The sequence below is a fragment of the Periplaneta americana genome, chromosome 9 (genome assembly GCF_040183065.1).
Source record: "Periplaneta americana isolate PAMFEO1 chromosome 9, P.americana_PAMFEO1_priV1, whole genome shotgun sequence".
NCBI lineage: Eukaryota > Metazoa > Arthropoda > Insecta > Blattodea > Blattidae > Periplaneta > Periplaneta americana.
The window spans coordinates 177,043,503-177,070,565 of NC_091125.1; the positions used below are offsets into that span (position 1 = coordinate 177,043,503).

Consider the following 27,063-nt stretch of genomic DNA (forward strand, 5'->3'; position numbering starts at 1 on the left):
TATGATTTTATTTATTTATTTATTTTTCAGAAAACAAGATTTATTATTACATTTTCTCTTCTTATATTTCAAAGCACTTCCCACACTATCGCCTGTCAGTTTTGCCGATACCTCGCTTTCCAGCAAACAAATGTTTGGGCATTTTGTTGCCAATAAAGCGATCCGCCTCACCTTTCAGACCCTTCTTGCCAACCTTCTTTGAGATGGCTTTGTGAGCCACCTTCTTCAGCTTCTTCTTCATAGCCAAGTCCTTTACACCCATTTCGTCACGAGGGGGTCTGGACAGACTCCTGGAAGTCTCCCGTGAGTCCACACGTCTACGCTTGGTGGAGGGCTGGGACAGAGAACGGGCTTTGCCACGGGTCTTAGTGAAGTGGGCATCCTCAGTGTGTGACATATCCACACCCAGCTGTTCCATATCAGACCGCAAGCGTGACATGCTGCGTCCTCTTGCTCTTGCTGGAGCAGTGCGTGGCACCACAGGCTTCGTCGAGTTCTTCAACACGTCACGCTCCTGACTCATGATGATCTTCTTATCACGAATCTGTTTTGCTAGCTGTCGAACCTCACGCAGTGTTTCATCCATGTCTATCTTCGGCACCTCGTATGCGCCAGCTTCCTCACGTACAAGCTCCTCTGCCTCCAGTTCCGCCAGTTTCTGCAACACAACAGTCTCACTACTTACAATGCAAGGTTCGTGGCCTGGTATCCGGCTCGTCCTCCTATACCAATAACAAAAGAAACCACTGTAGTTCTTTTTCCATGAAATGGTTTGTAAAGAATTAAAACGCTCACATGAAAAAAGTTGTTGCGCTCATTTCTATGCTTGATACCACACATGCAATGCATGATATTCGCACTGAGAATTGAGATCAAGACCATGAAAACAAAAATAGACCCAACACATTCGTGTACAAAATAGTGGACGTCGTGGAACTGCCCATTCCTCTCTCTCTCTCTCTCTCTTGCACCCTTTTGTCTTCCAAAGGCATTTCAACACCTGGTCACCCTGTCAGTGGCAAGATTTCGTGCAGTGGATCGTGCCGAAAAAAAGCGACAACTAAATGTAGACATGTTCCAAACGAAGGTGCCCTTTTAGAAACTATCCAAGAAAGTCCAACAAGCAGGGGTATCAAGAGCATCTGCACAAAATAACTCTGGTTCAGCAGAAGGTTAGAGTATGTGACGGTTTGTTTTATTCTGACAAGCATGGTATTGTCAAAACAATAGATATTGGGGATCAAGAAATCTCCATATTGTGCATCACATTATGTGAACATCGAGGTTTAGTGCACATAGAATTACTGGGTTGGTGTTTTTTCGAGAATGCCGTCAAATATGAAGATATGCTAATAATATATTGGCCCTATTCTTTCATGAACTGAGAAAAGAAAAGAAAAACTTACGCTTACTCCATGCAGGATAAGCAAGTGCTCATATTTTAAATTTTTCAATGACGACAATTAGAAGGATATTTAATGATTGTGTCATTAATTGGGTGATGATTGTGACCACCTTATTCACCAGATTTGAATCCATATGATTTCCATTTATGAGGGAAATTGAAAGACAATCCTTATACAACTTATGCTAAATTAGTTAAAGACAATATCTGTGTAGGAATTTCCAACATCACACAGTACTAGCATCTCGCAATGATGCTACACAAGCAGCCAAGCAGACGAACTTAATTTCGAGACTCTAGTGTAAATAAAGTTAAGTGTAAGAAGATTTTGATGTCCAGCAGGTTGACCAAGGAACAGTGCACCACTTTCCACCACTGAGGCTATGGGGAAGTCTCGAGGCAGTCTGCACACCTGTTGGCAATGCATCAGCTGTAATACAGTGACAAGTTTCTATGAGGATGCTTGGCACATGATCTGGACTGCATGCACAGTAAATGACAAAGTGGAAATACTTAACAGACTTACTGGCAAAAGAACTCCGGCTCCATGGATGACAACAGACACTGAAGACCAATGGCTGATGCCGCTTATCGAAAATAATTGATGATAATCTATGAAACAACAAACGACTAAGAAATATGGCAAATAAAGAAAACGACTGACATAATACACGGCGGGAATGGGAAGTGTTACACCAAGAAGCCCTTAACACAGAGTAACGAAATTTATTGTATGTAATTCTTATGCTAACTAGGCGATCTGTTATGCAAGCACTACAACCATTCACACAAGTGATGCTGCTGACGAAGATTACAGCATGCTTAAATGACGTGCACAACCAAATTATAGCCATCGCTCTCATTTTAAGAAGGGTCGCATAATTAGCATGAGACTGATAGCATTGTGTGCAGAGTATCGCCACAAACAGGTAGCTTGAAGCTGGGCTGATCACAATTTCCCACAAACAGCGGAGACTTGCATGGTGTAGAGCCAGAGATGAGTGGCACTCGGTGGTGTTTAGTGACAAGTCTTGCTTCTGTCCACATAAGGGCAAATCAACCTCTGATCCTGAAGAGGCACACTTCTCCAACCCCTGCAATTATATTGCATATGACACTAGAGCTAACAGTGGCTACTCTTTATGCCACCATACCAAATGGCATGTTCCAGCACAACAATGCAACCAAGAGATGTACGGATGCTAGACCGGCCTGCCAGTTCCTCTTTGGAATGTCATGGGAAGGCGTCTGTTATCATAGCAGTCTCCAGCCACACATTTTCGAGAACTGACATAATATGTGATTCAGACATGGAGAGAAGTTCCTCAAAATGATATTCTAAGACTTTTCGATGCAATGCCATCACGAATACGAGAGCATATCCGTGCTCGAGATGGTTACATCTCTTACTAAAATTGGCCGTTATCTTGGATGGACAATTTCCGAAAGGGACGAACTTTCAATAATTTAATACATATTGGCATATGCACGAGAAGTGCTTCACAGTGTAGTACTTTGCATTGCCAGGAACATGAAGAAAAATATCAATTCAATGGGATTCGGAAATGAAGGACAGAAACACCAAATTATACTATCCCATCTTCACTTTACTTACTGCCCAAACCTAAACATCACAGTGACAGTCAATGGCAGCAGCTCCATGCAGAGACAAATTTTACTCTTCACACGTTATATAGCCTATTCAAGTCAAGAAAGCACTGAAACACATCAAATCCAAAGCAACAAGTTCACATGACAATGATAAAATTACTGACCTAATATTACCAACATTGACACACATTTTCAACGCCTCCTTGATGACTCCACATTTCCCAGAGTTTGAAATACACTTTTATACTCCAAATACCTGAAGTTAAAACACTTGTATAACCAACTAGTATTCTGCCTGTGTTGTCGAAAGTATTGGATAGAATAGTATACAGGCAACCCACTGACTACCTCCACACAGATCATTCAGGTCTGGACACAGTACAGCGAATGACAATACTGACATTATTAGCAGCAACTTTCTCTTGATGCTGGACTCCCAGAGGAATCACTGCCATGACATCACCACCTTTATGCCCGGGATTTACAAATCTATGTCTATACATGCCTGAACTCAATATGCAAACTTAATGAGGACCTTGGATCTATATCTGCAAGGACCAGGAAGTTCGGACTGACTTATCCCTGCTCTCCCAATGAAATTAAATGACACAATAATCCCTTTTGCTTCCTGTGTTGAATTTAGTTCAATATGCACTTAAATTGGATCAATCAAGTAACTCATATTACCAAAAAAGTGTTTCTTACACTTAATTCCTTACACGGCATTCAAAAATTTCTTTCACTAGCGCAAAGACAAGTAACGGCCTGACCTTAATGTCAACTGGTCTCAGAGATTACAATGTTCATCATGCTAACCACATTACCCCATCCTTCCAAACTCTAAACTGGCTTTGGCTTAACAAACATAGAAATGTTCATTCCCTTGTTCACCTACCTTGCCTCACATGCGTGCACATCAGCCACATACTGACCACACCAACACATTCAATCACTCTTGAGTAATACTCTGCCCAGTGACATCACAGGCTGTCGGAATGTAACAGTATTCAAAAACAAACTTCGTAAGAATTTTCGTACTGTATAGAGTACAATGCAGTAAAGTGAAAATTTTAAATGCTTAGTTACCTAGTTAATCACTACATATATTATATTGTACTCTTTTTTTCGTATATGTATTTGTACTTTCATTTTCTCTTGTGTTTACTCCTGAATTTGCGTTTTTCACTTCTGGCTTGACAGCCTGATCTCCACCAGACTAAATAAGTAAGTCCAACCTGCAATATATCCGGATCGATGTAGTCCGCAATGTTGTGCCCTTCCCAGATCTCAGGTATGATGTCATATTTATACTCGTCTGGCAGGTCATAGTTCTTCTTAAGGTCCAAAATATAGTCATCACCCATCTCTTCCTCTACGTCACGCTCCAACTTGCGCTTTGTTCCCCGGACGGCTGCCTCCTGCCGTCGCTGTAGCACACTCTCTGCAAGACACAGACAGAAGCACATCCATGACGGTCCCAAACTGTACAATGGGGCACAAACATGAAGTTTCGATTAAGTATCACCACCGCCATCTTAAATTACAAGCCATGATGTTGATAAATTTGGCAGTGCTGTGCAAAGGCTGACGAAAGTGTAAACACGCATTGGTCTATTGTTGAGAATTACATAATTTAACAGCATTGATCAAGAAGATACGGTATGAATTTGCAGTTGCTTAATGCTCCTGTAATGTGATAACTTACTTGTTTCATCGAACTTTCAGAAATCTGTAACAGTAAGTATTCTCGATTTAATAATATATAATCTTCACTGAAAATTACAGCTGATACGATTTTTGATCCTTTTGAAACTTGCTGTATATTTTTATCAATTTCAGATGCCTAGAAAGTGCTGTGTTCCTGGGTGCAAGTCAAATTATGACACCAGTGTCAGATTAAATGGCACTGTTTCTACTTTTTCCTTCCCCAAAGAAGAGAGACGAAAACAAGCTTGGCTTCGTGCTATCCACGAGAAGAATGGCACCAACGTCATCATCAGCTGTTTGTGCCAATCACTTCGATGAAAAAGTCATAATTCTATATGAAATCTGGAGAAAAGAAGATGGCATAATTTCAAAATTACTACTGAGATTCCCTAAATTAACAGACGACGCGGTGCCTTGCAATTTTCCGAATTTTCCATCGCACTTAAGTAATAGCGGACCAAGGGAACGACGAAATCCTGATTCCCAGAGAGAAGATATTAGAAAAAGAAATGAACAAAAAGTGATGGAATTGGAGAAAGAAGATATGGTAGGTGATTTCAGTGCGTCTGTTAGCTATTTCACTGAAAAGTTAAAACTTTGTAAGTGGCAACACAAGCAAGGTGATCAGTGTGTATGTTTCTACATACTGAACGTTGACGTAAGTGAGAACGTCACTTCCAAGCTTATGTTGTATGATAGATAAGAATTTGAATTTGAGGGTATTTTTAAAAGATAACGAAATTCCAGTAAATGACTTAAAGGATATATTCGCAGGAGCCCCTATACTAAGTAAATGGACACAACTAGACAGGTTACTTTTGTAGTATTATAACCTTAGTATACACTTTGTAGAAGTACAGACAGTAATTTAAAAAAAGTGAACTGCGCTTTGAGCAAAGCAGTGGAATTAGCCGAGCTTGAGGATTTTTCTAATAAGACAACATTGCAATTTGTGAGTGACCAAGTGAAAATGATGTCAGGTACCAAGAAACAATATTCGTCTGTTACTTGGATTTTTTCTTTTCTGATGTTTTCTCTTTCCCTCACATGGTATAATTTATTGAGAGATTACCTAATATTACCACACAAAAGATATGTGCAACAAATTTCTCTGGGTCTTTCTGAGAGAGAGAGAAATATGTATCTTTGATGATGGAGGAGATATATGTGAAGAGTTGTTTGAGATATAGTGGGCATTGCTGAAAATAATGTAAAAGAATTAGCAAGAAGTGTGCAAAGTTTCATGATTAGTTCTTGCTTTGGACATTTCAAGTACATGGTAAAGTTGCTGCCAGTGAAAAGAATGACAGGAGGGCAATTAAAGGAGGTTACACGTGAGGTAGTTGATTTTGTGCAACAAACTGGCTTTACTGTTCTTGCTGTTGTAACTGACAACAATAGGGTCAGTCTTCTCTCTAACAAAGAAAGCATGAAAAATCCAAAGTTTTTAAATTTCTTCATTTTTATAACTTATGATTTTGCTCATGTTTTTAAAAATATCAGGAACAACTGGCTAATTTGAAAGATGAACTAAAATCTTTTATGTATCCAGACTTTAATAGTGACTGTATTATCAGGAAAGCATCTTTTGAACATCTAAGGTCATTTCATAAAAACGAAATGGCCAGTGTCATTAAAAAAGCATATAAGCTCAATGTTAAAGCATTGTATCCGACAACATTTGAAAGACAAAATGTGAGTTTTGTAGATAGTGTTTTTCATGAAACAACTATAGCTGCTCTCAAAACTGTGCCAGGATATGAGGAAACTGTTATGTTTTTAACTATTGTTAAAAGATGGTGGGATATTCAAATGTACTACCAAAGGAATTGTTAAGAGCAATATTTGGATGTCTCCTATATGTAATGACAGTACAGTGAAGTACCTCAATCATTTTCTGCTGTGGTTAAGAAAATGGAGAGACTTAAATAACCATGCAGGATTATCTAAAGATACTTTCGAGGCTTTGGAAAAATGCACAAAAGCTCTTCTTTTGATTGCAGACTATGCACTACATAGGCTGTCAATTGAGCATGTTCTGCCAGGCTGATCTTTTAGAAATGCGGTTTGGAAAATATCTCATCATGTCTGGCAGTAGTTATAATGTATCACGTAGGCAGATATTTGAATCTGAGAAGAAAATTAGGGCAAAACATATATTTGAAATGATGGGGAAAAGCTTGTTCAGTTTTAAGGATATGAATTATGATTGGAATGATAGTGTAGACAGTGAATTAATTAACGATTTTTACTCAATCTTGTCAAGCAGCTATTTAGAAAATTATGAGATATCAAACAGCTCTGAGGTGTTGTATGTATGTGGTTATGTGTCACATAGTATTAGTAGTATTAGTATTTATTTATTTAACCTGGTAGAGATAAGGCCATTAGGCCTTCTCTGCCCCTCTACCATAGTGTCTGTGTAGATCTGCTAAGAGAGGAAAAGGGAACTGAAGTCAATGATACATATTTTGACCATTTACAGAGGGGAGGGCTATCTGTGCCAACAGATTTGGTTGCTTGTATCTTTTTCCACGTGGCCTCCATTTTCTAGCACATTATTAACTCTCCAGAATTAGCCACCAATTTTTTTAAAGTAGGTCAGCAAAGAAACATCCTTGTTAAACTATCAAAACTGAGCTTGGAGAACAATGCTCTTGTCCACACCTGTGGAATAACAGTTAGTGCGTCTAGCCGCGAAACCAGGTGGCTCGGGTTCGATTCCCGGTCGGGGCAAGTTACCTGGTTGAGGTTTTTTCCGGGGTTTTCCCTCAACCCAATATGAGCAAATGCTGGGTAACTTTCGGTGTTGGACCCCGGACTCATTTCACCGGCATTATCACCTTCATCTCATTCAGATACTAAATAACCTTGATGTTGATAAAGCGTCGTAAAATAACCTAATAAAATAAAATAAATAAAAACAATGCTGTTTACAGTGACATAGATGAATGCAACTGTGGTCAGAAAGTGAAGGACTTCATTTCGAAAGCAGTGATGAAGTTTGTGAATATTGTGTTAAACAATTATACGAATGTGTAAATAATGAAACTGGACAAAGCAGCAAGAAAAGAAAACTGCAGCCCTAGGGTATTAGAAGGTATAGTATGCAATGCCTTGTTTAAAATTGTGTATTAGTATCACTAAGGATTTGAGATTTAGTTTTTTTTGTATTATAAAGTCTTACTTCATTGCAATGTTGTGATTTATATATGGAAATATTTTGTCCTCTGATTTGTTCATTAGAATTGTCGTCTGCTGTAGGATTACCACTTGACGGCTCTGCTGTGTTGCCACATCTATGAATATGGCTTGTAAATTTAAGATGGCAGTGTATCACTGTTCCTGCTGTCATTCATACTAGTGCTAAGTTTGTTGATATGACAGATTTCAATATTGCTTAGCGTTTCATTGTTTACAGTCACCATAATGTAAATGTTTCGTTTGGTTATAAGACTTTTTAAAATTCTTGAATTTGTAAGGAATTTTTTGTGGAGATGGAATTGAAAATGTAAGGATTTTATAGTGATATATTTGGAAGAAGAAAAATTGTTTGAAAATGTAATAAATTGCGTTTGAAATGAGAGCTGCGTCCTAATGGAGGTGGAGAAAGGAAACATACAATGCGATATCATGTGAAATATGCATAATTTGTATTAATCGAATAAGCACTAAAAACAGTAAAACAAAACAAATCATCAGGAAATAAACACACAGTTTTCGTAATGTGACTTCGTTTTTTATATCTGTCATTACAGTCCCAGATCAGTACTGACAACGTCACTAAAAAAAATCACCAGCCTTTCCCAGCACTTGAAAATCCCCAAACTACCTGCATCTACTCATATATCGTCGGAATAGAGCGTCTTGACGTCTGCTAGGCTAACATGATGTAACCTTTACAATATCGTTACCAAAGGAAGACAGGAAGAATGGGCGCATTCTTGGTTTTGAGTATATGCAAGGCACGCCAAAAAATCTAACCTAATCTAACCTGCCACTGATTCGTATATGCAAGGCACACCAAACGCTGAAGTAACTTAATCTTTCACAGATTCGCATATGCAAGGCATATGAAAAGCCTACACCAAAGCTAACCTAACATAAGGTAACAAAACAACGTAAAAAAAGTCACGCTAGGTTAGGTTAGTAAGACTGAATAAACAACTGGAAACAGTTGGTGCTGGTGTATAAGGAAAGGGAAGAGAAGTACTTATTTGCTAGTTTAGCCGAAATTTGATTAATGTCTGAAGTATCTTCTTGTAATATAGTTTTATTCAAGCTATAACCTAAACTAGAAATGTTTATATGTGGCTAAGTTTTTAACATGAGTTCAATAAGTTTATGGAACAAATTAACAATAAAAATAATCAAAGCTTCATTGCAATATATACTATTTATTATAAATACCCCACTTCGACAATGTATGTTCATGACTCAAATGTTGTCCAGTAAATCTTGTAGTTGTGAAAGCTTCTTTTATATTTTTTTTTAACGAGCAGAAGTAAACAAGAGAGTGCAAAGTAAGAAACTCACGAAAACTAAGGAAAAAAAAAGTTTATTTATTTAATGCACAGCATTTTTTTCTGTTTATCTTACACACTAAGTAAATACAATACTTTGGAAAGGGAATGTGGATAAGAGCAGTGAACATGCTGCTGTCAGGTTACAAGTTCTTAGTTATTCTGTGATTAATTTCTTCCATTTCTTGTTCACAAAAGTATGAATCGAACATTCAAAGCATCTTGCAGAATCACGGGCAGTAACAAAAATGCACAACCAAAATTAGAGACAATGAATTCTCTACAACAGATTCTGACAAAACCAAAATAAGGCTAAAACGAGAAGAGGACATACTCCAAGCCCTTACCAGGTATGCACGGTGGTCGTGCTCTGTCGTCACATGGTGCTGGGGTGGCAACGTGCAGCCGGTTCAGAACGCCCTCCACCTTCTTTGTCTTGACCTTCATCTCGACACGGTACGCCAGGAGTCGCTCACAGGCCTCCTGCTTCACTTCCGCAACGCCGCTGCCACTCACAGTGCTCATCTCCAGCAGGGGCACGCCATCCGCCTCGAGGGGTGCCAGTGCAGAGCGCTTGTCAGGGGCTAACTCCTCCAGCTTTACAATGTCACTCTTGTTAAGCACTACCAGCAACGGCTTGTTGGCAAAAAGGGGACGGATGCTCTCAAAGAGGCGCACCTGGTCCGCCAGAGAGTGGTCGCACTGTTCCGAGAGATCCATGACGTATAGCACAGCGGCACGCAGGTGGGCCAGTGCGGTCACAGCCTGCATCTCGATCACGTTCCGGTCCTCCAGTGGGTGGTCCAGGATCCCAGGCGTGTCTATCACTTGCCATCGTAGATACTTGTAGTCTGTGTGGCCCACATACAGCGCCTTTGTAGTGAATGCGTAAGGCTGTACCTCCACATCGGCACGAGTGATCTACACAGGAGAAAACGAGCCTAGTGATCAAGTTGTTCTTTTCCTTACGGCACCTCAAAAAATACAATATTGCTGTATTTTTAATGAAACGCCATTTCACAGTAGCTAAAACGTTCTCTACATAATGTTGTTTAGTCAACTTTCCAATGCAGGTTTGAACCTCATAAGTGACATCAATAAGGGAAACTTGTTCGATTTTGAAAGCTTAAGAAATGAACTGACATAATATATGCAAAAAGAAAGTGTCAGTACATAGTAACCCTAGATTTGGTCGATGTATTTCCTGAAGTCTACAAATTGTCTTGACCGATAGACACTATCCTCGCCTCCAGTTCCTCAGCAGAGAGATGCTGGACTGCATAAAAACTTGAGGAATAACGAAGAAGAGAGCCTCTCATAGCTGACTCTACTGAATATTGAAGAGACTTTACTGTCAGAACTGTGACAGCGATTTACATTCAATGACAAAGTCAATGAAAATTCTGCCTGAAAGAATAGAAGAAATGAGCTCATCTCCAAGAAAATAAGATAAGAAATAGAGTTTATTTTTATATAATTATAACTTTAACGTATTTGTTTTTGTTGACTGTACCACCACCACCACACCTGTCTAGAGGCTAAAGTTGACAGCCCCACTCCTGGACTTAATTTCTCCAGGATAGTAACATGTTGGGAGGACATCTTTTTACTAAAAAGTCTCTAAAAACATTTAACGCAACTGCTCAAAAAAGATACGACACGAGTTGGAAAAAAAGAAAATTACAGGCAAAATTGGAACTTACATGTAAACAGAATGCCTCGATAAATCTAGAATTCCAAGCCAAATGTTGAACTTTCGTTCTGTGGGCGAGAAATTCTTGGGCAGACCGTTAAAATGTTGGCAAGAGACCATAAAGGGAAGGTTGATAATGATAATTATGATGTTTTTGTTGAGCACTTGTCAGTGCGAGATGCAGAATATTTCTTTTTTTCTCTTAATCTGTACTATTTTGGAACAGCATAATAAATATGGGCAGCGCTTCCCTTGCTTTTAAACTCCTGCCTTGACCCACACTGGTATAAAGGAAGTAAGTAATGGTTTGCAAGATATCTACACTGGTATAAAGGAAGTAAGTAATGGTTTCCAAGATATCTACACTGGTATAAAGGAAGTAAGTAATGGTTTGCAAGATATCTACACTGGTATAAAGGAAGTAAGTAATGGTTTGCAAGATATCTACACTGGTATAAAGGAAGTAAGTAATGGTTTGCAAGATATCTACACTGGTATAAAGGAAGTAAGTAATGGTTTGCAAGATATCTACACTGGTATGAAGGAAGTAAGTAATGGTTTCCAAGATATCTACACTGGTATAAAGGAAGTAAGTAATGGTTTGCAAGATATCTACACTGGTATAAAGGAAGTAAGTAATGGTTTGCAAGATATCTACACTGGTATAAAGGAAGTAAGTAATGGTTTGCAGCATAAAGTAAGTAAGTAATGGTTTGCAAGATATCTACCCTGGTGTAAAGGAAGTAAGTAATATTTATACTGGTATAAAGGAAATAAGTAATGGTTTGCAGGTCTCTAAATGTTACGGTAGACATAAGAGTTCCTCGCCAATAGTCTGTATCATTTCATTCACCATTTTACTTTATGCAAAAATAACTAAGTAGAGCTGATTTTGAGTAAGCTACTACTTTGCATTTTTCAAGTAAATATAACTCTGCCTTCTTATTATATTTTATGTGTGTCATTCGTGGTTCAACTGACTCATCATGCTGAATATGAACGAAATCCGTCCAATATCATGCCAAATGCTGAAAATGTGTACTCCTGTGCAAATCTTGACAATTTCTCTTTATGCTTTATATTGTGAGAGTATAAAAAATTTTCTATAACATTCTCATTCACTGATCACATTACTCGCTGGCAAAAAAAGTGAATCGCTTAATTTTTAAAAAACTGTAACAATTTGATAGCTTATGCTTTATTTTTATACTTTCTGACAAAAGTATACATATTGTAAAATGGAGTAAACATGTATTGTGTGCACTTCATCAAAATGATTTGTTTGCTGTTTATTTCAAATTTCTAAAGTGTTGTAATTCATGCAAAATTGCAAGCAGTTCATTTCATGGAGTAATAGAGGCATAGGCTTACATTAACACATGATTATGTTACGGAGAGCATATCTTGCCCTAATATCGAGTGTTATCATCCCTGGTGGCGATGAAGTCCTTCATTCACAATGCCATGCAATGTTTTCTGACGAATAAGGTGCCACTTCTACAATGCTGCCTGTGATGTCGGATACTTTGGCCAAGCATATTTCACAGGATGTATGTCTGAGTTGTGTGCTGCTATCACGACGTCATGAAGTAGTCTATTATGCAGCGAGCAGCATGGGAATTGGTGTTGTCATGCATAAGGATGAAATTTTCGCCAGCAAAGGTGATTACATGGTCTGCTAACACTTCCACTATGTAATCGTGCTGTGGGGAAATTGCACTTTATCTTGAGGTCAAATTGGCTTCGTGTAGCATTCCTCTTACTCCCAGTGACGTTCCTCACTGTTTCGAGACAATTTCTAGTATAGACTGAGGTCGTGTGGAGATATCAGAAACCTGTCATCCCAGGTGGATGTAGACCTACCACGGCCTGATTTTGGTCATCTCTCGTAGATACCCAGTTCACAGAATCACTGTAGGGCATGTTGGATGCTTCCAAAACACACAGCGATGGCATCAGCCACAAAATGAATGATTCATTCACCCTCAATCAACGTGACAGCTCTTGTAATGTCTTCTCAAATGAGACGTATTTTCACCTACCAAATACAAAACAAGAACTGACGAAAAATGTTGACTTATGACAAGAGATGTGATATAGCAACTGCTGCACGATTGTAAAACTTAAGAAGGTTTTATTGCTCGTTGGTGTTGTAAGTGCACAGCCTGCCATTTAGAGGTAGATAGTGGCACACAGGGTGGCATTTTTTGACATCTTAACATCATATTTACCTCCAAAAATGTTGAATACATCTTTTCTTTAGTCATAAAACCTACTTAATTTAATAATATTCTGTCTAAATTGATGGTTTATTGACAGTGATTCACTTTTCACTTTTCTTGCCGGTCAATATATTACTTCAGAGTGGCATCTCATTTCTTGCAATGTTATTGCTGTCATCTACCTAAATATTAAGTAATGTCTTGCCTTGTTGATGAAACTGGACTTTCCCACATTTGGAAAGCCGCAGATGATGATGGTGCGGGTGTATGGGTCGATGGAGGGCAAGCGTGCGAGATGCTGGCGCACCTCTTCCAAGTACTGCAGGTTCTGGCTCTGCCGCTTCATGATGGTGGCCATGCGGCCCAGCGCGGCCCTCTTCAGCTGCTTGCAGCGGTACAGCGAGTCCCCGAACTTCAGCAGGCGCACGTAGTCCTTTGCCACACTGTAAGACAGCAGTACAGAGTTTCCGTTATGTCGTATTACTGAGGATAAAATTCGTACAGCACACATAGCATGAAGTCGAGGCTACAATACAGTACGCAGAAAGTAACTGTCGCCAATTAATTCTTAAATTTGGGGGAATTTTCAGTTTAAATTGATACAGTCATTCAGATATTAACTTCAGTTCATGAGGGAGAGTGGAAAAAATTATATTCCATGCTTTTATGAAATAATTCTTGTTGATTTACACTAAAAATTAAAAATTTGCAATCAAAGCTTTTAATAGTACAGAGAAGATAACTGATATCACAAGGCCATGGGGTGCAAATTACAGAAACCGAAAATATTTCTCCCCTATGTTTTAATGTATCTGGTAATAATGCCCCTCTATTCTGTGTTTAACCCGGAGTGGTCACTAGGAAAAAGTCGCGCACTTGGTTGCACATGAGGGATTTCCTCACACTACATTTTCGCGATTCTTTTTTAAAACAATGTTCAAATCTGTAATACATAAATTATTGATATTTGCATTGACTGTTGTATTTATATTGAAGAGCATATCAACAGACCAGGATAAAAAGACAAGAAAATGAGGCAGTAGAATAAATAGTAATAAACTACTGCTTCAAGTGAAGACAGAGCAGATTATAAAATGAAAAGCGTCATAGTCAAGAGAGAAACCAGAAAGTTGAATAGAGAACACTGGAATAGATACGTAGCTAATTTGGAATGTGATGTACATGGGAAACAAGATAAAGCTTTCAATTTTATTTATTTTATTGGGTTATTTTACGATGCTGTATCAACATCTCAGGTTATTTAGTGTCTGAATGAAATGAAGGTGATAATGCCGGTGAAATGAGTCCAGGGTCCAGCACCGAAAGTTACCCAGCATTTGCTCGTATTGGGTTGAGGGAAAACCCCGGAAAAAACCTCAACCAGGTAATTTGCCCCGACCGGAAAGCTTTCAAGGTATTAAAGAATCTAAATAAGGAAATGAAAGATAATGTACAACTAAATCCAATTGCAGCTAATGAATGGTTAGACTTCTTCGAAACATTATGGACAACTAAAGAACAAGATCCACTTGTATGGATACCAAATGATGTAAACGTGGATCCCATTACCCTTGAAACAATTTAAAAATAAGAAATCTCCAGGCTCCGATGATATTAATATAGAACTTTTAAAATATGCACCACTTACATTATTAATAAGATTGTTAGATTTACTAAACAGAGGCTGGAAAACTGGACATGTTCCGGAAGAATGGAACCTAGCAATTGCTATTCCAATATATAAAAAAGGAAACAGAAACAATTGTAATAATTATAGAGGTATAAGTTTGCTAAACTTCTGTTATAAGTTGTATTCAAAAATCCTAAACACTCGATTAACTACAATCTCGGAACATATTATATCAAATTAGCAACTTGGTTATCAAAAAGGCCGCTCTTGCACAGACTGTATATTCACCATGACACAGTTAATAGAGAAGAGGAAGGAATATAATCTCCCGACATTTTTAGCTTTCATTGACTACGAGAAAGCATTCGATAAAGTAAATCGAAACAAGCTTTGGAATATAACGATAAAAAGCTATCCTCAACATTTAGTGAGAGCAACACAGAGCCTATATCATGAAAATAAAATAATGATTGAAATAAACGGGAAAAGGAATAATACTAAAAGGGTTGTAAATCAAGCAGTAAGACAAGGGTGTCCATTATCACCCACATTGTTCAATATAATGCATTCACGACATCATTAACAGATGGAAAAACGAACTTAAAACTAATTTCTGTGTTAACAATATAGAAATCGATACCTTCGCTATGCCGACAATCAGGTATTAATAGCAAACTCGGAAGATGGTCTACAAAGAGCAATATATAAGTTAAGCATAGTTGCTGGTGAATATAATATGAAAATTTCGGAGAAGCAAACAAAGGTAACAGTTCTTAGAGGAAGATATCCTCTTAGAAGTAAAATAGTAATCAACAGCATGATAGTAGAACATGCAATGTATTTCAAATATCTAGGTTTCAACGTGGGATGTAATACTGGAAGAGATATCAATGATAGTTACAAAGATTCCAACACATATATGTGGAACTCTAAGAAGAACCCTGATTGGAAGGGTTAGAAAGGAGACTATCTTAAAGTTCTACAACATAATGGTGATCCAACCCTTCTGTATGGATCTGAATGTTGGACACTGACCCAAAAAAAAAAAAAAAAGACTGGAAGCAGCCGAGATACGTTTTTTAAGAGCGGTGGCAGGATATCGCCTTACTGATCAAAGACGAGGTGATGATATAAGAAGAGAACTGCAGATAGAAGATATTATTTCCAGAATAAAAAACTATCAGATAGAATGGTTAGAACATGTGGAAAGAATGAATCAAGATTGATTCCCAAGAGTATTATTGAATTATTACCCTAAGGGCAGAAGAGACCAAGAACTTCATGTAAACAATGGAGAGATCAATTTTAATTAACACTGAATAATATTTTAGTATTTTAAGCTGTGAATTTTAATATTTTATAAAAGCTCAATACAATTATAACATATTACTATAATATTTCACTTAAGCACAATACTTAGCCGGAACAGGCCAAAGGCCTAAGCCATGCTGATGATGATGACTATGCAGTTACAAGAATTTTAATCAATAACAATAAAGTAGGCCTATACAAACAAGAACTGAAGGTAATAAAAATTGACATAAAAACACAGTACAATAACTTGCACACGAAGCTTGTAGATAACGCGGATTAACATAAACAAAGAATAAAATGCAATAATTTCCACACAACCCTACAACTAACTTTCACTTGTTTTATACAGCATTCTATAATGAACACCAATCAAAATACCCCTTATTTCTCATGAAAAACAACTGAAAAGACTACAGTGGACTATAGTGGACTTTATGTTGTCAGCAAACAGCTGGATACATTAAGAAGCTTGATTGATTGATTGATACAGCATTCAAGAAATATGAAATAAGAAAATATCGAAATAGGAAAAAAGTGATGCCCAGTTATAATACTGTCACTAAATTGTAACAAATAGCAATGAATTAAACCTAAACAAACAAGAATTGAAGGTTAACACAAAGAAATATAAGCAAATAACAAAATGAAACCATGCAACCCTGCCCCGGAACAATTTTTCCCTCGAAATTATTCAAATTAACTTTACAGGGAGTCATTCCTGAAAGCTTGATTTGCAAAATGAAATAATTTGCGCACATTTCATATCAGTATTAAAAAAAACATAACATCAGAAAATGTGGGAATACAAAAAAATTTGTGATTCACAGTTACAATAAAGTCTAATAAATAGCAAAAAAGTAGATCTACACAACAAGAACTGAAGGTAAAGCAAAGTAACATAAGTACAGAACAAAACGCAATAATTTCCACACAAGCCCTTGGTCAAGTAATAAAATGTTATCGTCTCTGGTTTTCTTTTCTCTCCTGTATCTTCACCTATTCGGTCATCAGAATGAATTGCTGACGAAAGCAACATAGTTTTATTTTGTCTTGCAATATATGACGCCAACACGCCAAACACGGTCTGATTATCGTATTCAGAAAAATCGATGAAATTTCCATTTTGTTTTTTCTCAAAATTCCCACAATTGAAGTTCTTCCTTGGCTAAGGGGATAGATGTGATGTAGTTATCCACTGTAACATTTCTCCCCTTATACAATATTGGAGCCGCAACTCTCTTGACAACACTACTTGCACTATTGTCAGCTATATATGCCCTCTTTGGCTGCTTTCCAGCATTCATTCATTCATAGTGTTCTGCCCAAGAGCAAGTCTTTCACTGCAAATCCAGCATTCTCCAGTCTTTCCTTTTTCTGCCTTCCTCTTAGTCTCTGCATATGATTCATATACCTTAATGTCGTCTATTATGTTATATCTTCTTGTGCCATGAACTCTTATCCCGTTCACCATTCTTTCCAGTGCATCCTTCAGTAGGCAGTTTCTTCTTAGCTAGTGACCCAGCCAATTCCTTTTTCTTCACCCACTCTTTCCAACACAGCTTCGTTTCTTATTCTGTCTGTCCATTTCACACGCTCCATTCTTCTCCATATCCACATTTCAAATGCTTCTAGTCGCTTCTCTTCACTTTGTCATAATGTGCATGTTTCTTCTGCCCCATACAATGCCACACTCCACACAAATCACTTCACTAGTCTCTTCTTTAGTCTTTCTTCGACAGGTTCACAGAAGATGCTTCTTTTCATCATGCCATGTTTGCAGTGTTTCTTGGGAAAGATCAATATAGATTCCCGTTGCTTTCTGCACACCACTCTCTCCTTCGCATCTTAAAAGATCCCAGGGGACTGGAGCGTGGAGCTGAGGAAAGTGGATGGGACTAATTAGGCCCACCAGACTTCACAACAAGGATTAAATGTCAGTTCTATCATGGTTTTTGACCCACTCAGAGATCGCGAAATCCCAATTAGCCTTTGCCTCCCCCCCCCCCCAAACAGCATAAATTTCTAAATTTTCTGCATAAAATGTGCGGCATCTACCAGGGAATATATTTTTATGCCATATTTTGATTGTTTATTCTCAATACATACGCCAAATTTACATCTGCCTCGAAAACCTTTCAACATTTCGTCCAGTGTTGCATACTCTCCAATCTGATAGCTTCCTTTACAATGGCTGACGAATACTCTGAATACTTCCTGTATAGCTGCCTATGCCTGTCAAACCTCTCAGCACAAAGGAGGAGATAAAAATATTTCCATACACATTGTAGCATTCTAGGAGAGTTCCATTACCTGTGAATCTACAATAACAGCAGTTTACAAAGAACGACGCTCGTAACAATCGTTCTGGGAACTGGCAGAAAAACCCAAGCATGGTTCACCGCATGATGAGAGAATCCCTCACAGGTAGTGCAGGGGCTTAACAAAATCGCAATTATGGGCTCGGTAAACATTTTGTACCAGTGTGTGACTAAAGATCATCAACTCAGCAAGAGAAAAAACCGAAATTCAGAATCAAGATATAAACAAATAAACGCAATTTAAAAAAAAAGTGAAGAAAATGCTCATATAGAGTGATTCCATGAATATGTCAACTCGAGTGGTAAAAAGTGAAACTATACTGGGGTTGTTTCTTATTTATTAAATGTGTTCTTAAATGTCTCAAGTGTCTTATTCAATGATCAATCTTCTTAATGTATCCAGGTGTTTGCTGACAATATAAAGTCCACTATAGTCTATTCAGTTGTTGTTTTTCACGAGAAATGAGGGGTATTTTGATCGGTGTTAGTGTCTTATTTAATAAGAAAATTTGGAAAGATATGTCATGAACATGCATATCATAAATCAAAAGTTGTGAAATTAAATATATTGAAATCATAGTGCAACCGGCAGTTTTCGAAGTGAGATTTCATTGGGTTAATATTTCATTTTATACAATTAATTTTTTCCATGTCACACTTTGGTACTTCAATATAAAGGATGATATAATGGAACTTTTACATATGAGTTAAGTTATCTATAATAACATGTAATTATTCTCTGCAAGTGTGGTCAGGTCATAATGCTCAACATGTACATACTTTCTAAACAGCATAATAAGCAATGGAATAAAATTTCCTTTCAGATTCAAAATCTACATTATAGTACAAACACAAAAATATTTAACCATTTTCTCTAAAGTAAGTTTTTCTGTGTACAAATGCCAAGACAGAAATGTCAGTTCATAACGGTGCATTTTCCTCCGACTCTCCTGCTTGGTCAGTAATAAGTGAGACGTTGGTGAAGGTGAATGTGCGTCAGTTGCTGTTAAGGCTAAGTCTATATCAGTGTACTAAACAAGATTTGTTTCTGTTATGACAAAATCATCAGCACAAAGACAACGTACACTATAAAGGAGCAGGACCGATATGAAGAATGGAAAGAAAAAGAGAAAGTCAGAATTAGGAAGAAAAGAGTTGCACTCAGAAAAAGTAAAAGTGGAAGAGAACAAGTTAAAGCAAAGAACAGAGAACATAAACGAGCTCAGAGGTTGAGAGGCAAATTGAGAAGAACTGAGGAAGGTTCTTGCTGACATTAAAACCAGAAGCGTAAAATGGTTCAAGTCCGATATTTAATTGGTGTTTCTTAGAAACCAGAGAATATAGGAGAAAAAAAAAAAAACAGATTTAGTTGGAAAACAACGAACATGGCAACATGGTTTCAGCAGTGATACTATATTATCACCTTTGGTTCTAGCCTGCAAGCCGACACGAAAAATAGCAAGCAACCTAATCTCGAAATCCAGCAAGCTAGCCACCAAAGCAGCCACAAGAGCACATTTCCAGCAAATGCGCACGCAGGGTAGCCATCAGCATCGCCAGCTTGGAATCCATCACAGAAACAAGCATAGAGGGAACCGGGCTTTAGTGTCTCTGTCCCTCTATTTTATGATGTTCTCTGCAGTGTGAAATAGCTGGGGGAGTTAGCAAGAATTACAAATGAACAGATAATAAAATCTTTAGGAACATAGTTTTGAAAAGTAAGAGAAAAACTAATAAAAGGAAATAAGTTAAAAGACATGTAAAATAAATTTTAAAATGTATGTGTGCATATAATAAGAAGGACTACTTATGTTGATAAGTGAGTGATAGCTATATGACCGGAGGTCAAGGCTGTCATTCACACTACAGCCAAATAAATAAACAATAACAAAAATGACAAAGAAGAACGTTCTTCCTATTACCTGTGTCTACATGCTACACATCCAATTTCCATGCTTTATGTTCAGATACTTAACGTCAAAACTTCTTGTTTGTTTATACCAGATAGTATTGACAAGGAAAAAGCTGCTGCATCTCAAACCAAACATAACACCTTCTAACTCTGCACATTTAGCGCAGCGCTCAGAAAGCAATTCTAGGCTACTCTTCCACAGCACTTGTTACTGCTTCATGTGATGAAAATGTCTTTCTTTCCATTTTATTTTGTTTCAGAAATAGACAATAGTCTGAAGAGGCTAAATTTGACGAATGAATATGGAGATGGTCAATGAATTCAAAGGTAACTTCATCAATTTTCTGCAAAACAATCAAAACTTGTAACCAGGAGCATTATCTTGCAAGAACAGTACACCACAACATTTCTCCACAATTTTTTTTCGAAGCTTAACAAGAAAAATATATCCCATCACGTTTCATCTTGTTTTAAGTAGTCTGTCATAATTATTCTTTGCTTAAAAAATGATAAAGAGACTTTCCTCCACCAATTAAGCACCAAGTTTCTTGGAGTGAGAAGGACCAGAGTGCTTTCATTCTTTTGACTGTTTCTGGATCATAATGATGACTCATGTTATAGTAAGATCCAAATAGTCAGAAGAATTTTCTTCCAAAAAAAAAAAGCGACAAAGCAACTTGTGAATCACTTCTAATCATAGTTCAGGCATTTACAGATACATTTAGAAGATAATTTTTTCATATCAAAGTCATGACAAACAATGTGAAAGACATCTTCACAGGAAATTCGAAGGCTCTGATACACATTGTCAACCCTCCAAAATCATGTCATGCACAGTGTTGGTAGAAACAGGTCTGCCAACACAATGTTCATCTTTGATATCCTCTCAAATTTCGCAACCCAATTTTTATTGTGGCATATAAAAGTCAATGACACCTCACTATAACCATCAAATGTGTATAAATTTCCTTGCTGGATGATCTTTTTAAAAAAAATAGCTATTTTATCACTGACCAACAATCAATACTATCAAAATTTAATTTTTCATTTGACATAATTCCATTAAAAATACACAATACAATGAATCTTTTATCACCAAACATGGAGTAACTATTTATTAAAAAACATATTCTTTTCCATGGTAACTATTGCTTTTACTTAAAACAAAAGTCTAAGACTAACTACACATCAATACTCCTTAGGACTTTAGATCAATTCATACTGTTTGCAGCAGCACTAGCCTAACCCAAACTAAAACAAAATGTACTCACTTGTCGACCAGATGGCGGGCTGTGTTTAGTTGACCCAAGGCGAGCTTGTAATGATCTTTATCATACAAGATGTTCATCAGATCAGCATAAAAGGGATGGACATCCTATGCAACACAAGTAATGTGTTAACACCATACATGAACCATTAATGTGTTAACACCATACATGAACCATGGAATATGGCTACCAAGTACCACTACAGGCTAGGCTATCCTATACAACACAAGTAAAGTGTTAACACCATACATGAACCATGGAATATGGCTACCAAGTACCACTACAGGCTAGGCTATCCTATACAACACAAGTAAAGTGTTAACACCATACATGAACCATGGAATATGGCTACCAAGTACCACTACAGGCTAGGCTATCCTATACAACACAAGTAAAGTGTTAACACCATACATGAACCATGGAATATGGCTACCAAGTACCACTACAGGCTAGGCTATCCTATACAACACAAGTAAAGTGTTAACACCATACATGAACCATGGAATATGGCTACCAAGTACCACTACAGGCTAGGCTATCCTATACAACACAAGTAAAGTGTTAACACCATACATGAACCATGGAATATGGCTACCAAGTACCACTACAGGCTAGGCTATCCTATACAACACAAGTAAAGTGTTAACACCATACATGAACCATGGAATATGGCTACCAAGTAACATTACAGGCTAGGCTATCCTATACAACACAAGTAATGTGTTAACACCATACATGAACCATGGAATATGGCTACCAAGTAACATTACAGGCTAGGCTATCCTATACAACACAAGTAAAGTGTTAACACCATACATGAACCATGGAATATGGCTACCAAGTAACATTACAGGCTAGGCTATCCTATACAACACAAGTAATGTGTTAACACCATACATGAACCATGGAATATGGCTACCAAGTAACATTACAGGCTAGGCTATCCTATACAACACAAGTAATGTGTTAACACCATACATGAACCATGGAATATGGCTACCAAGTAACATTACAGGCTAGGCTATCCTATACAACACAAGTAATGTGTTAACACCATACATGAACCATGGAATATGGCTACCAAGTACCACTACAGGCTAGGCTATCCTATACAACACAAGTAAAGTGTTAACACCATACATGAACCATGGAATATGGCTACCAAGTAACATTACAGGCTAGGCTATCCTATACAACACAAGTAATGTGTTAACACCATACATGAACCATGGAATATGGCTACCAAGTACCACTACAGGCTAGGCTATCCTATACAACACAAGTAATATGTTAACACCATACATGAACCATGGAATATGGCTACCAAGTACCACTACAGGCTAGGCTATCCTATACAACACAAGTAAAGTGTTAACACCATACATGAACCATGGAATATGGCTACCAAGTAACATTACAGGCTAGGCTATCCTATACAACACAAGTAATGTGTTAACACCATACATGAACCATGGAATATGGCTACCAAGTACCATTACAGGCTAGGCTATCCTATACAACACAAGTAATATGTTAACACCATACATGAACCATGGAATATGGCTACCAAGTACCACTACAGGCTAGGCTATCCTATACAACACAAGTAAAGTGTTAACACCATACATGAACCATGGAATATGGCTACCAAGTAACATTACAGGCTAGGCTATCCTATACAACACAAGTAATGTGTTAACACCATACATGAACCATGGAATATGGCTACCAAGTACCACTACAGGCTAGGCTATCCTATACAACACAAGTAATATGTTAACACCATACATGAACCATGGAATATGGCTACCAAGTACCACTACAGGCTAGGCTATCCTATACAACACAAGTAAAGTGTTAACACCATACATGAACCATGGAATATGGCTACGAAGTAACATTACAGGCTATCCTCAATTTAACTGAATAATTAATAATTATGTAGAAGACATACTGTATGCCCTTTAGCATTTATAGCAAACCCACTATTATCGAGGATAATCATCAGATAAATGCACACAGATAATTGGGAGCATGGGTAATATGATTTTTCGATTTTACAGCAGAACGAATCTTTTTACATACTAGATACACACTTGTGTTTTCTCTACCTTGTACAGAGGACGAACCCGAAGGCTTGCACTGCAGCCTGAGGCTTAATGTGCTTACCACTCCTATTCTATAAATGAAACAACACAAAAGAAAGAAGGAAAAAAAAGGAAGGAAAGCAATTCCAAGGAATGAATGACAGCAAGATGGAACAGGTGACCGAGTGCATGGGAAGCAGGTGCTTTCTCCACTAGACTAAAACTGTCTGTGATAGAAATGATCTGCATGAAGTGATGCAATACTCCAGGACTTACTTAAATCATGAAATTGGACATTAACCTGATTTAGTTTAAAATAATGAGACACATTTTGCATTAGTTGTGGAAACAAACCATTTTGTTACGCCCTGTGAATTATAAATGAAGTAATAGGGTATGAAAATCGTTATTCATTTGCTACATGTGACCTACTTCCTTTTATTAATATAGTATGTATAATCATCACACTATAGACTAGGGATGTAGGCTGTAGAAATTCATTCTGTAGGACAGAAGAGATCTGAGACAGCGTGTTATAGCGCTAATAGAAAATAGTTCTCAACTTCAGAGGCAGGTCAAAGGTGTCACGATCCATTGAGGACAGCATAGAGGTGGGCTCATAGACTTCAAAATTATGGGAAATTTCGAAGGTGCTATTCTACCGGGTGCCCACATTGTTCAAGAAGGGAAGAGGATGTGGCCGTTCACAAAATTCATGCAGAGAACCCATTTCGCTCTGCAAATCAGTTAAGGGGTGCAGTCAATTTCCCTCGCAGTTTTCAGTTATCAACTGTTTGAGACATGCAAATCTTCACTGCCAGAGAGCTACGGTCAAAGAGTAACAAGCTGTCGACCGCCTAGCCTTTGCAACTGGTTGGATGGATTTCTATTGGGGAAGAGTAATTTTCTCCGAAGAAAGAACCATCTCAACCAATTGCGAATCACATTGCAACATTTATCGTGAGCCAAGCACCAGATGACCCACGCTATGTCAAAGTTCGGACCGATTTAGCATGTCATGCTGGGGCTGGATATCTCGCGATAGCACTGGCATGCCAGAGCCACCAATAGCCAACTTAGGGAGCCGCAGTATTTGCATTTTCTGGAAAACTTGTTGCTTCCTTCTCCTTTAGTTTGGTATCCCGAAGAAAATTGAATTTTCCAGCAGGATAACCACTCCGTGCACTGCTATGGTTCGCTATAGAACTGATACCGTGGCCTCCTAAGACACCTGATTTGAACATATAGGCTTAAATGAAACAAGAGAATCGCAAAACATCTAAATGACCCACATGGGAACATCTCACTCAGGACGAGAATTGTTTCCGCAACTTGGTCGACTCTATGCGGTGATAAATGACGGTGATATTAGGTCCACGTCTTTTTTAAACACGGGTGTTGCGTAAAAGTTGTTCCACTTTACAAAAAGTTAAACACAGACAGGTAATACGTATAAAAATTAGCGACATTACTTAAGAAGAATTGAAATCCCCATCTCACCAGAAATTCAACAAGTCAGCATCAGCATGTTACTGATTGCGAACAATACAGAAAGGCTTACAGCTGCCAGACCAGAGTCGCGCCATCAAGACTGTAGAGATCTAGGCCTAGTTACCAGTTAGGTTTGGTATGCCTTGCATATGGTAGATAGGTACGCAGATAGGCTTATCCTGGATCGAGTAGTGCGTGCGAGAATGTCAAGAAAAGTTATCGGTCAGTTATATAGGAAAGGAAGGCATTTGAGGTTGGTTTATAGCTTTTACAGTATTTACATCGTGTCTCTACTTTGTTGTGCTACAATTTTCGCGTTATTTTTAATGATTTAAGTTTTTTCTTCTTCCGTGCGTAATGAGTAGCGAGATCGACTTTTCACTAAGATTCTTCTTGCATCAATAGTACAATGCCAAAGTGGTCATCATTATTTGCAGCTTTGGCGATTGGCCAACCGTTATGAATCGAAATTATTCCGACATGGACAATGTTACATGCTAGCTACATCTTTGCGGAAGCTATATAGAGACAAATGTAACCTAACATTCTTCTCAAGAGAGAAATGTAATCTCTAAAGTTAACCGATATCCGATGTTCTTAAAATTATGTTACTTATATTACCCAATGAGGGAAGTGAGATGGTATGCGCCGGTATGGAACACCGTTAGTGAAGAATAACATACCATCACTGAAAAAATATGATCCGTAAACATTTATTTATACATTTCTTCACAGCAAAGAATACTATCTGTTTGCTTCGTAAATCTAAATCACAGCCTTCTGGAACTGTATTCAACGTGTATTTAGATATACGTTTATTTGGAATGCTTACAAAGGTAGATAAAGCGAGTATAAATAACAGCGAGAAAAAAAAAAGGTAGTATTTCAAGTATAGAAAGAAAGCTGTGGTCTGTAGCTTGTGGTGGCCACTTTTGCCAAGTTAGTGACTGTGTCATTTTTGTTGTTGCACTTTTTATTTATAAGAAGGGCACTTTGAAGCCTTAACATTATTTTAAATTATGTCTCAGTGAACATTGCAAAATAATCTAGTAAATAACTGAAATAAATTAAAATTATTTTATTAAGAAATTTAATGTTTTGCATAACCTTCAAAGATTCGCGTTACTGCTTGCACCGAAATAATTTATTGTATACATCAACTATGTGTATGTTTTAAGAGAAGGGGTATGCCATTTTTTTAATCGATGTATGCGAGGGGGAAATCTTGAAGTAGCATACCGCCTCTGGTTCCCCCCCCCCTTTCCCTCACTGATATTACCTAATTCGACGAGTGTTAATAATCTGATTTACTAATAAGGACAGTAAAACCAAAAGGGGGGGGGGGAGGAACTGCCATGAATTTACAGCTGAATGAGTTACAAATATACATTACAAGGTTTTTTTACTAACATCCAACTTCGGAAACTCTTGAATTATTTGTGACAATCTGTCGTGGAAGTTCTGCTGCGTATACTTCACTTTTCTCATATAAAACTGTCGGATGCGAGATATTTTATAATGTTTGTGAATAACAGTTGGCGTTTTTCGTTGGGTCTTGGAAAGGATGATATCTATGAAGTCCTGAAAAAATAAAGAAATAATAATTTATTTTACAACTTGTCAAGACAAATGAAATGGAACAATACAAGATTTGTCTAAATGTACTAAACTTCACCTTCGCCGGTGGAACCACCGCAATTTTCTTGAAATTATACATGGTTATATTAGTTGAACTTTGTATCAACTTTTCTATCTTCTACTTTTCTTTTTTAAATGAATAATGCGACAACTATAACCTCCACACACGTGCACTGAAACTATGGATGAATTACCACGATAAATAAGAAGTGCTGATGAGAGCAGTGTTGCCAGCTCGATTCTC

The 27,063-nt window shown here is 37.7% G+C and overlaps 1 protein-coding gene across 1 annotated transcript; it reads right to left on the reverse strand.

The window, feature by feature from the left end:
• On the reverse strand, window positions 1–27,042 carry Non1 (nucleolar GTP-binding protein 1). Its single transcript, XM_069836516.1, has 7 exons — window positions 26,857–27,042; window positions 26,592–26,762; window positions 21,607–21,710; window positions 13,367–13,604; window positions 9,594–10,167; window positions 4,252–4,457; window positions 1–658 (listed from the first exon to the last, which is right to left on the reverse strand). Exons 1-7 carry the CDS (start codon window positions 26,896–26,898, stop codon window positions 86–88), a joined length of 1,908 nt encoding a protein of 635 aa, XP_069692617.1. The 5' UTR covers window positions 26,899–27,042; the 3' UTR covers window positions 1–85.
• Between the last annotated feature and the right edge of the window lie 21 nt (window positions 27,043–27,063).